Here is a 13,187-nt window from a genome sequence, read left to right as displayed (position 1 = left end):
TTTTGTTTGTAAATTGTTACATAAAATATTTACTCATTATATAAACCTGCCACGTGAGATCCTGCCTTATCCTACTTTGGTCGGATGCGGAAGTAGAGTTGCATTCTGGGAATTGTGGTCGTTGTATAATCAAACCAGGCATGCATCAAGACCATTTTAGAGGTTAAAAAACTACAGCTACCCGGAATCTGTGTTGCATCCTTTCAAAGTGGAGTTGGATTTGTTTTGGTTTATGCAGAGTGGGCTTTTTCGTACAGAGCGAAGGTTCATCACGATCAATTATTACGGAGCCCTAACTCCTCCTCCGAGAGTTCGGTTTCGTAACGCCTAAAACGGACGGCCGTCTCTTGACTCCTACAATACAACCCCCCCCCCAGATTCCGTTTTCTGGTTAGCCATTAAGCTAACGACTGCGGACTCACCCATGTCCTCAGAAGAGTTGAGCTCATCGATCACAGATTGGTTCTTTTTCAATTCCTGGTGGCTCCTTCTGCCATTCGTGATGCTTCTTGTCATCGCTGCCTTCATCGTTGCCTTTGTGTTGCTCCTTTACATGATATCGCCTCTTATTAGCCCCAAACCTTTTAAACTCAACGGGGCCCATGTCGTGGTAAGTTTGTCTGAATCAAGATGCTAGCGTTACGTAGCCTAGCCTAGCCAAATTATTGGTTGTTTCTGCGTTTACATTCGTTTTTAAAGACGCACCTTTCCTCAAGGACGACTTATAAATGCGAAAACAATTTTTGTGGACAAATGTAAAATGTTCAGCCCTTGCAAGATTGTTTACCTCTGCTGTTTAAAGCAAGCTGTCATTTCATGACACGCCCACACAATTAGGATTCTCTGCATCTAACAATGTTGTTATAATTTAATAATGTGTGATGCATTTAAGATCAATCTTTATATAGCACTATATATATTTGCCCACATGTAGTAGGGCGTAGATAACTAAACAATGATAAAGGCTCCAAAGAGAAGGCAAGCCAGAGGGAAGGCGTTCAAATGTATTACCGTTAGTTAGGTAGGCTATGTGTAGATAAATTAAACTCCTATTAAACCACAACCATATGCCACATTCGGATATTTCCTGTGAGCCACATCTAAACACTGATTTGATGTACAGGTAACTGGAGGATCGAGTGGGATTGGGAAGTCCATCGCTATGGAATGCTACAGGCAGGGAGCCTTCATCACATTGGTGGCCCGAGACGAGGTCAGCACATTTCAAGGATGCAGTGACGCCACTTATACACATTGTGCTGTCTAGTGTGGTGGATATCAGTTTGTTCCTGCAAGTTGAACTACAAAGATTGAAATCTTTATTTTGACTTTTTTAAATATTTAAGCTCAATCAATAGACCAAAGTAAAAAAAGTGAATATTTTCCCGGATAAATGCAATGTTTGAAAAGCTTATACAAGCACACCTTAGCAAACTAAACTTCTAGATAAGATAGCAGGTGGTGCAGGTACGTAGAAAACAATGAAAGGCAAATAATCGCAGACAATAATTTTAATGCCCACAGAAATTTCCTTCACACGTTTCGTCATTTGAATATTAGGGTATCGTGGAAAAAATATTTGAACTATCTGTTTTGTATGCTTAGTTGGTGATCTTTTTTTAAATATTTGCATATAGGCCTACTGCAATTTGCATTTTTTTGTCTGGAATATTGGATATGCAGGCATTTGCCTTGGAGATTGAACCTTTTACTATTGCTATCTGCAGGGTTCAAACCGAGTTGAACTCTAATGATCACTCTACGTGCAATATGACCCACATTTCACCCACAGACTAAACTGGTTCTTGCGAAGAAAGAGGTGGAGAAATGTGCTATCAATGACAAACAGGTATGTGGCATTGTTTTTTGTTTTAACCCACATAAGTGCTTTTGTTTTATACAGGCCGTATTTTCCAGACTTTGGTAAATGTCCTTTTTATTTACCATAATCCTTCTACTTTCAGGTGGTGCTCTGCATATCAGTGGACGTCTCCAGTGATTATGGTCAAGTGGAGAGTGTGATAAAACAGGTATTTAATCTATATTTCTTAACAAAGACCCATTCCGTTGCTCTGTAACGGCATGTGGTGATAAATGTGTGTGTGTGTGTGATTTTGGCGCTGCACAGGCCCAAGAAAAGCTAGGCCCTGTGGATATGCTGGTGAACTGTGCCGGAACATCCATAGCGGGAAAGTTTGAGGAGGTGGATATGGATCGCTTCAAAGTAAGTCGCTAACAACGGAGCTAAACTACTCTGTTAACCCGGGATGCCTCTGTCTGATACGATATACATCTTTGTACAAAGCCCCTGTCTAACACGGCCCTCTGGTCCCTAACAGAAGATGATGGAGGTCAACTTTCTGGGCAGCGTGTATCCCACCCGGGCGGTCATCACCACCATGAAGGAGCGCCGGATGGGCCGCATCATGTTTGTCTCCTCTCAGGCCGGACAGATCGGCCTGTTTGGCTACACTGCCTACTCCCCGTCTAAATTCGCCCTCCGCGGTCTGGCAGAGTCCCTGCAGATGGAGGTGGGTTCAGGGACAGCCGTCCTGCGTAACAATATGCCCACAAAGGCCGTTATTAATTTCCACGGGAAACCCCCTGGAAGTCACCGGGAGCATCATGTGTTTAATGAATCTAGCTCAAGAGTGGTGGGGCTGAAAGCTGCAGAGGTTTGATTGATAGAGGGGCTGATTGGTTGGATTTCTGCTCTGCAGATGAAGCCTTACAACATCTACGTGACCGTGGCCTACCCCCCAGACACGGACACACCAGGATTCGTGGAGGAGAATAAAACAAAGGTAAAGGGCCACTTTGAAAACAGAAGTAACCCTTCAAATATCATCTCTTCCTCATGATGTAGTCATTGCCACAATTAGCTTCAGTCAACATACATTTTTTCAAAAGATAAAAAAACCAGTCAACCCAGGGTTTTTCTCTAAGCAACGTATGTATTATGTTCTCTCCTAGCCTTTGGAGACCAGGCTGATCTCCGAGACGGCCGCGGTTTGTCAGCCGGACCAAGTGGCCAAGATCTTCGTGAAGGACACCGTGGTAAAATAGGCTGATCCCTCCCCTGCCCAACAACAAAGACCTTTTTAAAGGCATCACTTATTTCTAGGGATGGGATATGGATATATATATTTGATATATATATTTTAGGGATGGGCACGACTATTAAATTCCAAACTCGAGTGATCGTTTAATCTAATCTATTTTTAGAATGCAATGCATCTGCAGCAGGAATAGGCCTAATGATGAACGGCAATATTACCAACCAAACATGTAATGCTTATTCTCAATCAAAACAGTCAGAGTTATCAGAGTATTTATTTTTGCAAACGTTCAAAACACATTTTCCTTACAAAAATAAATATGCGTCTCACAATTTAAACCACGTCAAACCAAGGCCTGTAACGGTTTAAAGTAAACAAAAACGAAACCAGTAGCCTAACCATTGCAAATAATTTAAAGCTGCAAATAAAATGGCAGCAAATGGACAAAAAAAATACTCCGCGTTGTGGTCTTCTCTACACGGCCGGGATTACAGCTGCGCCTTGCGGCGGTGAAAATAGCCGACACACTTGGTTGCTGCGGGTCTGCTTTCCCGAACTCGTCGTTGTGTTTCAGGAGCATATGTTACCACATAGTACTTGTAGTACTCTGGTAGCTCGATTGGCATATTTTACATTTCACCTTCTGATCTCCTATTTCTGTAAAGTATTTCAATTCTTCGCTGTGCTTTGCTTTAACCGCAATCTCTTTACTTTTTGAATTCTGCCGTGCCTGCACACGGCACGGCACGCGCCACACTGAAATTTGATACATTTCATTTGCTTTGTGCCCACGGCATGCGGGGCACAAATACACACACAAACTTTTTTTGTGTGTGTATATGCAAACTCGAGTTTGCCTGTCCACCAACCGAGTTCATATGTAACGAGGAGTACTCGAGTAATCGATTCCTCACGCCCATCCCTACTTATTTCCCTCATGGGTTTGCGGGTGGGGGTTCTCTCGTCCTAACTCCGTGTCCTTGGTTCCCCTCGTCCCACAGCAGGGGAACTTCAACAGCTCCGTGGGCCCAGACGGATACATGCTCTCGGCCCTGACCTGCGGGATGTCCCCCGTCACCTCCATCACAGAGGGCCTCCAGCAGGTACGTCCCGCCGAACGGCAGACGGTCGATGTATGTGGGTGTGGCGGCGTGAAGTAGGGCTGCACAATATATCGAATTTTTATCGCGATGACGATATTGGCGTCCCACGATGACACGTAGTGTTCTCGCGATGTTTTCGCGATATTTCTTTGAAGTAATGCATCCGCAAAAAAAAGAGAACCAAAAAAGGAACTAGCCCCGCCCATGCAGTATACGCTCTACCTCCGCTGCAAAGCAAACCAAGCGCTCCCTGTACACCTGTCTGCGACTGCGTGGGTCCATGGCGTGGCCTGGCAGCAATTTGCCACTGAGCACAGTGTGAAGCTCCTACCACTAGGGGGTGGTGGAAATTCGAAAGATTTTTGTTTCAATGAATAATCGTGGTAAATAATCGTGATATCAATATCGATCAAAATAATCGCGATAATCATTTTGGCAATAATCGTGCAGCCCTAGCGTGAAGAGTTGGTGATTCCGACGTCCACGGGATTTCATTACTTTAGATAAAAGGCTAAGGTTCTGGCCCGCGTTACACCGTTCTCCCGTCTTGGTGGAAATCTTCTTAGTTGCAAATCTTCAGAGTGCATTGGCCACGAAGCGGCAGGTGTTGTCAAGCCGACACACATGAAGCAGCCAGACACGCCTAATAGGAAACCAATGGGGCGATAAAGCTCGGGTTTCCTGTTGATCGCATAGAAACGCGTTTCTCACGAACGGAAATCCGTGAAAAATAGGCGGCACTATGGGTGAAGAAGGATGTTTAGGACCTTGGTTTGACCCCCACTCCCCCCCCCCCCCCCCCCCCCCCCCCGTGCAGATCGTGACCATGGGGCTGTTCCGGACCATCGCGCTCTTCTACCTGTGCAGCTTCGATAGCATCGTGCGCCGCTGCATGATCCAGCGGGAGCGGGCCAAGGCGGCCGACAAGAGGGAGTAAGGAGCTGGCAACGTGGGCAAAACCAACCATACATTTCATATTGTCGTCGGCGTAACCAGAGCTTATCTACCTTACTGGACATCCACACTATTTCTGACCAGGCACAGCTGAAGTCCTTCACCCGACTGACACTATCCTCATCGCCTGTCCCTATCCTCAACTCTATACTCGGCCCACTCGTCCCTATTCTCACCCCCTGCCCCCTTTCCTCACCCCTATCCTCCCCCACATCCTCACCGCCTCACCCATACCCTCACCCCCCAGCCCAGTTTCCTTCCATTGCCATCCTTCCTCCACACGAAAAGGATTGCACAGCACAGTCCCGAGTGTGAAGAGAAGTGAGAGATCAGCTGATCAGATGGGACAGCACGATGACTCATGTGTTCCATCTGTAAGCCCGCCATTGTATAATTTACTATACTGTAGACTTAAATCCTCTCCAAAGCATTCCAGTGACTTTTCGGTTCAATGTGAGTGCAAATGCTTCTGTGGTGTTGGAGCAGCCTTATTGAAGTGGGTGGTGGTGGTGGTGGTGGTGGTGAAGGCAGGCCCACACACACTCTCCACCTCGTGTTAAGTAGGCCTTGTCAGCGACTGACACTCTGGGTGTGAAATCCCTTCATACAAGTGAGCAAGTGGAACTCAGAAGGGCCACTCTTGTTTGTTCCACTCTTACTACTGTACACGTTGCTTTCCTCTACTGGATAATCATCGCTCAATGACCATCGACTTGTCCTGTAACATGAAGTCTTTGCAGGTCAAAGCTCCGCCTGTGTGCACTGTTGTAAGATTTGTGTTTGATTGACTATCAGTAATCCCAAACCTGGGATATACGGTCTAAAATACTGCGTTAATTTAATAATAAGTGTGTGATAGAGTAGCGTTCATTGGAGATCAATATAAAATGACTCCAGCTTTGGACCGCTAACACAAAGCCGTAACTTTCTTCTGGAAATGGGTAACTGCTGTTTTTTGATGTTCAGCATGTGGATGTGTTTGTGCTCTGGTTCCTCATGGAGGGAATATCCAACATGGCATTTGAGTAAATTCAGACTAAGAAACTTTGAACCTAAACCCAAATCGTTTTTTTTTTATTTCCAAGAAAAGCTATGTGTGGAAGCATAAGGTTATGAAGGTGCTGAGTTGAAGGTTCACAATACAGCGAAATTCAGGCACGAAATGTACGTTCAAGTCTCGTTTCCTTTCACTGCGCTAAATGAGATGTATGAGATTAGTCGTATCCGCTGTACGTGTGAACATATGTAATCCCATCTAGGATATCTTGGGATCAAAGTAATACTTTGATGGGGGTCCGTATGTCAGGGCAAGCTTAAATGGGACGGGTCTTGCTGGATCGAGCAATGTCCCCTTTAGTCCTATAGAGGGAACCAGAGTATAGTTTTATGGAAATGCAAATCTGGCGTCTGGCAGGGTTTTTTCCTTTCTTTTTAACAAGGGAGATACCCTTGTTCTGACGATTCCTTACGACTGTCAGTAAACTTTTGATGTCTTTCAAGCCTTTAAAAAAAAAAAGTTTATTTGATGTGGGGGGCGCGGGAAGGGTATATACGTCTTCCTTTTATCCATGAAGAGACTACTTTACAAACTAAGCATACAAAAAAGATAGTTCAAATATTTTTTTCAACAACACTCCTAATATTCAAATGACGAAACGTGTCAAGGTAATTTCTGTGGACACTGCGATTATTTGCCTTTCATTGTTTTCGACGTATCTGCGCCGCCTGCAATCTTATCTAGAAGTTTAGTTTGCTAATGCAGTGGGGAGCTATTGTTGTCAGGATCCAGTCAGATACCAGGCGTGCGTTTATCAGGCAAGTCTTAGTTGAAGGCAAGAAGCTGACTGCAGAATACCTTGGTCTAACTCACCTGTCCTTTGGACCAGTTTATCACACTTTTGTGTAATACATTTCCCCGCATTTGGCAGTAGTGCTTGTTTTACATATCTTATCAGCTCCAATTTTGGATTACAATGCATCTAGATTAAAGCCTTAGGGAAAGCCAAGATATGAAAGTGAGAATGCATGACTCATATGATGATGAACTTCTCATTGGACGTTGCTTCACTGTTCGTGCAAGCCTGTACTGAAACGCTTTTCATTCACGTTCAGGGTTTGCTTTCAGGGGGATCCCTCTTCTGATCTACATGTAGCATCTTCTTTGTAGAACATGTAGCGACAGGTGTTAAACCTGTCGTTTTAACACGTTCAAGCTATGCAAATCTGCCCTGTACACACACATGTTGAAACGAGGTGATGTATGTGCTTATTACATTTTTGTTCCGCTGCTTATGCTGTTGTCCCTCGTATGTAACGGTGTCTTCGATGACTTGCTTTGGATTGGGATTATTTAAGAGTTTACACGTATTGCATCTGAAAGTCTTAATGCGCTTTGTGTCTTGAGTTAATTTATGTTCTGGGCTTTCATTCCTTTTGCCTTGTCACGATTGTTTTTGATTTTCACCTTGTGTGCCATCGAAAGAAAATGTGAGCAGTCGAATGAATCTGTCTTATTTTCGTACATGGTCAAATGAATAAATAACTGTTTGAAAAAATAACACCTGTCTGAGTGGTATTCTTTTTCCAATCCTGAAACCAAATGGTTTCTGTTCATTTATACAATTATTATTGAGCACATGTGTGAGGCCATAACTTATGATCAAAACTCCAAGTTGTATAGGCCTATTCTTCTATATGTATTTTTTTTATACTCAATCGTAGAAAGGGCTTCAGTCATTCCCTAGAAACATTTTCGCTCCACTACCTAATTTGACATCTGGCCTTGTTTTGAGGAATTGAGATGGTAGGAGGCTGTAAAGTATTCTGTTTGGAGGCACTTTAATCTTCCATGAGGGGGGATCATCCAGGGCAGCGGTATTCTTAGATGTGCTCAAGGCTGGGATCTTAGCTCTGTGTGTCCCCTCACAATCACCATCTACAGATGGCAGGCTACCGAATGCAAAAATATGTTTGTGTGGTAGTCTACTTAATATCCATTCATGCCCATACATTAATGCATAACAGCGTAATTGTGTTAGCCAGCTGTCTCAGCAGCCATATGACTCGGGACATCATCTCCGCTCCAGTGCTGGGTTGAAGCAGTCTCTCCAAACACTGCGCAAATCGTTTTCCCTTGGCCCCCGTTTAATTGTCATTTTTTTTCCCTGTGAATGCCGTTGCCATCTTGATTCTGCATTACATGACAAACAAATAACGCTCAATGTTTGAAGCGGTGGTTTTTCCTCTTCTTATGTATAGATCAGCGCACGCTCAATGAATTACGGAGGCTGGTGATGACGTATTAACTACATCACTGGAGAGCGCAAAACCACTCCTCGGCAGTGGGCAGGGAGCAGAGCAGCAGAGAGCGACCGAGCGACCTTGTCTGGTCGGATTCACAGTTTCGTGGCTTGTTGTGCGTGAAAGCTGCGGAAACGAACAGTGGGTCGCGGTGGTATGGCGGTTGTTCTTCGCGGTGCATGTGCTAACTCGGGATGTTTTTCCAACAGATCTTTTAACAGAGGTGGTGCAGAGGCATAGGATACTCGTTCCCATTCCTCTCTTCCGTATGTTGGATTTGTGTGCAAAAGGAGGATCGACGCTCACCCAAAAAGGCGCTTGGGAAACATGAGGATTGCATGGAGCGGTCCAAACCCACGTACAGCATTGTTGGACTTTTAAGAGGTTTGTGTTTGTTCTCGAGCAAGGCTTGCGCATCGCCCGGACACATCTTGGTGGAGGATACACACATGCATCATTTATACATGTAACATAGTTTTCTGTATTATGCATATGCACACTATATCGGACCAGAAGGCGTCCATGGTGCGTGTCATTTAACGATTTCCTCTGTGCACCAAGTGCCAAATTCCAACTGCGATGGCGAACGTGTGCAACCGCGATATCGTGCAAAAGTACATTTTCCATAAACTGTCCAAGCAGGGGTATATGTGGGAATTCGAGGACGCTGCAGCCGTTCAAGAAGAGGAAGAAGAAGAAGAAGAGGAGGAGGTGGAGGAAGAAGAAGTGGGGAATAATAGGTCGATCATCGCTCCTCCACCGACTTTGGTGAAACGATGTCGAGGAGAAGTGGGGGACGACAACGACGCCAACACCGGGCCGGAGAGCATCCCCCGTCTTTCCAAGCGGATCACGGCCCGCCACGGGGACCCGCGCGCGGCGACCCACCGGGTGCTGCGCGAGGCGGGGGACGAACTCGAGAGACTCTACCAGGCGGACTTCACCGAGATGTCGCACCAGCTGTACCTCACGTCGACTACGGCGCAGAGGCGGTTCAGGGAGGTGATCGACGAGCTGTTCAGGGACGGCGTGAACTGGGGCCGGATCATCGCATTTTTCGAGTTCGGGGGTACAGTGTGCGTGGAGTGCGCCGGCGGCCAGGAGGAGGAGATGGTGGCGCAAGTGGAGCACATCGCCGAGTGGATGACTGAGTACATGAACGGGCATCTGAACAACTGGATCCAGGACAACGGGGGATGGGTAGGTCATAAATGTTTAACGGTTCAACATACGTTATTCCCCCCGTTATTGTCCTAGCACGCACAGAAGAAGGTGATAGCAGAACATGCGAAACCGAACTGCACCGATAGCTGGTATGTTGTTGGGGCTGTCTGTCAAACGCAGCGGACCAATAGGGCGTCCTCTACTCTGTCACACCTCCCTACGTTTTTTTCCGCAGTCATCCCGCCCCTTCGGTCTATGTCAGAGCCCAGCAGCTGTCTTGCTCGGTTGCTCCATTATCCCTGGAACAATAGCCCAAAAGTGATCTTGGGGGTGCAGGAAATGTTATACTATTTCTATCCCGGATCCCGATACCCGATTGGCTGAGAAAGCTGCTCAATATTCTCAGCCTGACTATTATTATAGCGCTAGGTTAGACACTCGTCAGGCGACAAAAAAAAACAATAATGTGCTCAGGCCCCCCGGGCACGGCTGGACAGGTCCCCGAAAACGTCAAGTATTCTGACAGTTGGTGCTTACCTACCCAGACACACACACCCACACCCCCACAACCCGACTCACACACACAATCGCTCTGACACTTGTCTCTCTCACACACACATATGCACAGACGCACACACATGCACACATACATACACACACACAGAAAATCAAACACAGAATCTCTCAGATAGACACACGCACGCACAATCAAAGTCTCTCTCTCTCTCTCACACACACACACACACACACAATCTCTCAGACACACACACTCACAATCACTCTTTCCCTCTCACACACACACACACACACACACACACACACACACACACACACACACACACACACACACACACACACACACACACACACACACACACACACACACACACACACACACACAGATGTCGATGGCCCTCTTTAAGACTTTACATTTTCATCTAAGATTTCCTACTTTCCTCTAATTGGTGTAAGACAGAAGCCCTGTGCTTTAAGCCATGGCAGCTATTAAAAGGCAAACTGCCACAAAATGTGCCTCTTAATTGGCAGAAGAGCGCCTTAATGAGAACATAACGTTTGCGCTGCTGGATTATTTAGCCAGGAGGAGGTGATCCGGGGCCTAATCAATGATTAATATCACGTAGTTCAACTCCAAATGGGGAAGGAGCGTTTAACATTCCCCTTGAGTCTGCCCTGGCCCTGGAGGGGGGCAGGTTGTGCCACATATCAAAGGCAGTCAACAGAGTGCCTGTGTGTGTAGGGGGGGGGGGGTAGAGGGAGAGGAGGGCGGGGAGGGAGGGAGGGAGGGAGGAAGAGAGTCAGGGACCCCCGGAAAAAGAGAACGGAGCTAATTCTAATTCCGTGGCCTGTGTTTGAATTCGAGCATGCAGCACTATACTCCTTCCTCTGTGTCTGCCTGTAGGGCGGCGATCACCGGTCTGTTGTCATGGGGGGGGGGGGGGGGTGCAGACAGCGGCTGGTGGCTGGCTAGGACACCACCACCTCGGCCCCGCTGTTCAATGTAGGTCACTTTGGTGGGTGTTTTCCAGCTGGTTGGAGACGGCTGGATCCTTATGTCCCTGGCCATATACATCCCAGCAGAGCCGCTTAATCCAGGGGATTACAGGCAGGGGCGTCCGTCCTATCATAATGGGCCATCTTCAGTGTTTTTTTGGGAGGAATTGCTGGGTCAATGTATGGAGGTGACCATAGCCTACGTATCTTCCTTTGTCTTTTTTTGCCAACACCACTATCCATGGACTACGTTGACGGGTCAAGTGATGCAATATTTGACATAAACTGACACACACACACACACACACACACACACATTATATATAGTATATATATTGTAGTATTTGCTCACACAGAAATTGTGTGTCTCAACGTATGCGTTGTGTAACTATCTGTTGTTTCAATCCGCTGTAACAACAGGGGCGGAGGCTGGTGAGTCTAATGGTAGCGTATTGACATGTGACTGCAGAGTGGAAACTGGGCTTTATCCAGGAACCCGCTGTCCCTACAATCAGAGCCCAAAACAGGAGAGCTTGACGTTGTTGAGTCTAGGCATTACCAGTAGTATAAATACACCTTTATTTTAAAGTAAGCTTCCCGTGTGGAAATAACCCAACGGCCGTTATGTGTGTAGGCGGGTGTGCGTTTTTTCATCTGTGTGCGTTTGTGTTTATGCGTCTGTGTGCAGGTGTGTGCAGGTGTGTGCGATTATCCATCTGTGTGTATGTGTGTGCATCCATGCGTCTGTGTGTGTGTGTGTGTGTGTGTGTGTGTGTGTGTGTGTGTGTGTGTGTGTGTGTGTGTGTGTGTGTGTGTGTGTGTGTGTGTGTGTGTGTGTTCATGCGTCTGTGTGTAGGTGCGAGTGTGTGTTCATGCGTCTGTGTGTGTGTGTGTGTAGGTGGGTGTGTGTATTTATCTCCTTGATTTTGAAACAGCTCCCATTCAGCTGTAATTACCCGAGCCTCCTTAAACACCACAGCCCTCGACCCTCTCATCGCGCCGTCCCCGCCTGTACACATGCAACCCTCCTCTCCCCTCTGAAAGACAACGGCGCACTTGAGAGATGGGGCCAGGGGGAGGACTGTGGCTGGAAGTTATTGCATTGCACACGGACGACGTGTTATGTCTGCGTCCGCCGCCACGCGCGACTGCGGCGCACCTATGTTTATTTGCGGGTTCCTTCGGTAAACACCAGCTGATTGGCCGGAACTGGAGGTGGTGACCGGAGCTCTGACACACACCTGACGGGAACACCTGACCTCAGGCGGGATGTTGTTCACGGCGGAGGACCATGAGACGTCCTGCGGGAAAGGGGGGGGGGGGGGGGAGGGGGGCGTGGTCTCACAGCTGTCACAGCATCACCCTCATATAGCATCACTGGGCTTCTTTGTTATTTGTTATTCTTGCTGGGTGATGATAGTGTGGCCTTCTATGCACGCCGGCTTTTGTGTATAATTAAATAATGACAGGGGGAGAGGGGGCGTTGGGGGAGAGAGGGACAAAGGGAGCCTGACTCAACACACCTGTGCTAGCTTTGATCGAGACCTTGAGAGAAGGCTTCCCTCTGAAGAACTGAGGGCGCCCTGTATCAGGTGAACTGAAGAATGTGGCTCCCTTCTAGGTGGCCCCCTAGACACGCCCCTGTTTCAGGACAGGTGTGCTTTCAGCTGTGTGTGTGTGTGTGTGTCTTTCTATTGCTTTCTGTGTATATGTGCACACGTGTGATTGCATATGTTCACATGTGTGTGCGTTTGCCACACACACACACACACACACACACACACACACACACACACACACACACACACACACACACACACACACACACACACACACACACACACACACACACACACACACACACACACACACACACACACACACACACACGGCCTAGACATTGGATAGCTGCATGGGCCCCGGGCCCGTACGGACACCTCATAAACCCAATGGGGCGCTGGAGTGGGCGGGACCTCCGGGTGTTACTATGGCGCTGTGGGCATCTGTCTGCGCCCGGGCCCCCCCCCCCCCGTGCCGTGGCGGCGGCGGCGGCGGGGTGGATCTGGGACAGTGCGGAAGTCATTAATCTCCATGT

General features: G+C 47.2%; 2 protein-coding genes across 2 annotated transcripts in view; both read left to right on the top strand.

The window, feature by feature from the left end:
- Positions 1–174: 174 nt before the first annotated feature.
- kdsr (3-ketodihydrosphingosine reductase) lies at positions 175–7,674 on the top strand. The gene is made up of 10 exons (XM_030362640.1): positions 175–610; positions 1,124–1,213; positions 1,793–1,849; positions 1,965–2,030; positions 2,129–2,224; positions 2,340–2,531; positions 2,721–2,804; positions 2,974–3,057; positions 4,061–4,162; positions 4,980–7,674. Exons 1-10 carry the CDS (start codon positions 425–427, stop codon positions 5,097–5,099), a joined length of 1,077 nt encoding a protein of 358 aa, XP_030218500.1. The 5' UTR covers positions 175–424; the 3' UTR covers positions 5,100–7,674.
- A 759-nt stretch (positions 7,675–8,433) lies between these two features.
- The window catches only part of bcl2b (BCL2 apoptosis regulator b), a 28,313-nt gene continuing 23,559 nt past the window's right edge, over positions 8,434–13,187 (top strand). Inside the window, exon 1 of the mRNA XM_030362644.1 lies at positions 8,434–9,616. Within this exon, the coding sequence (XP_030218504.1) occupies positions 8,996–9,616 (621 nt within the window). The 5' untranslated portion in view covers positions 8,434–8,995. The remainder of the gene's footprint in view (positions 9,617–13,187) is intronic.

The sequence above is a fragment of the Gadus morhua genome, chromosome 8 (genome assembly GCF_902167405.1).
Source record: "Gadus morhua chromosome 8, gadMor3.0, whole genome shotgun sequence".
NCBI lineage: Eukaryota > Metazoa > Chordata > Actinopteri > Gadiformes > Gadidae > Gadus > Gadus morhua.
Note: the sequence above shows the minus strand (reverse complement) of the source record. Positions and strands in the feature narration are given on the sequence as shown.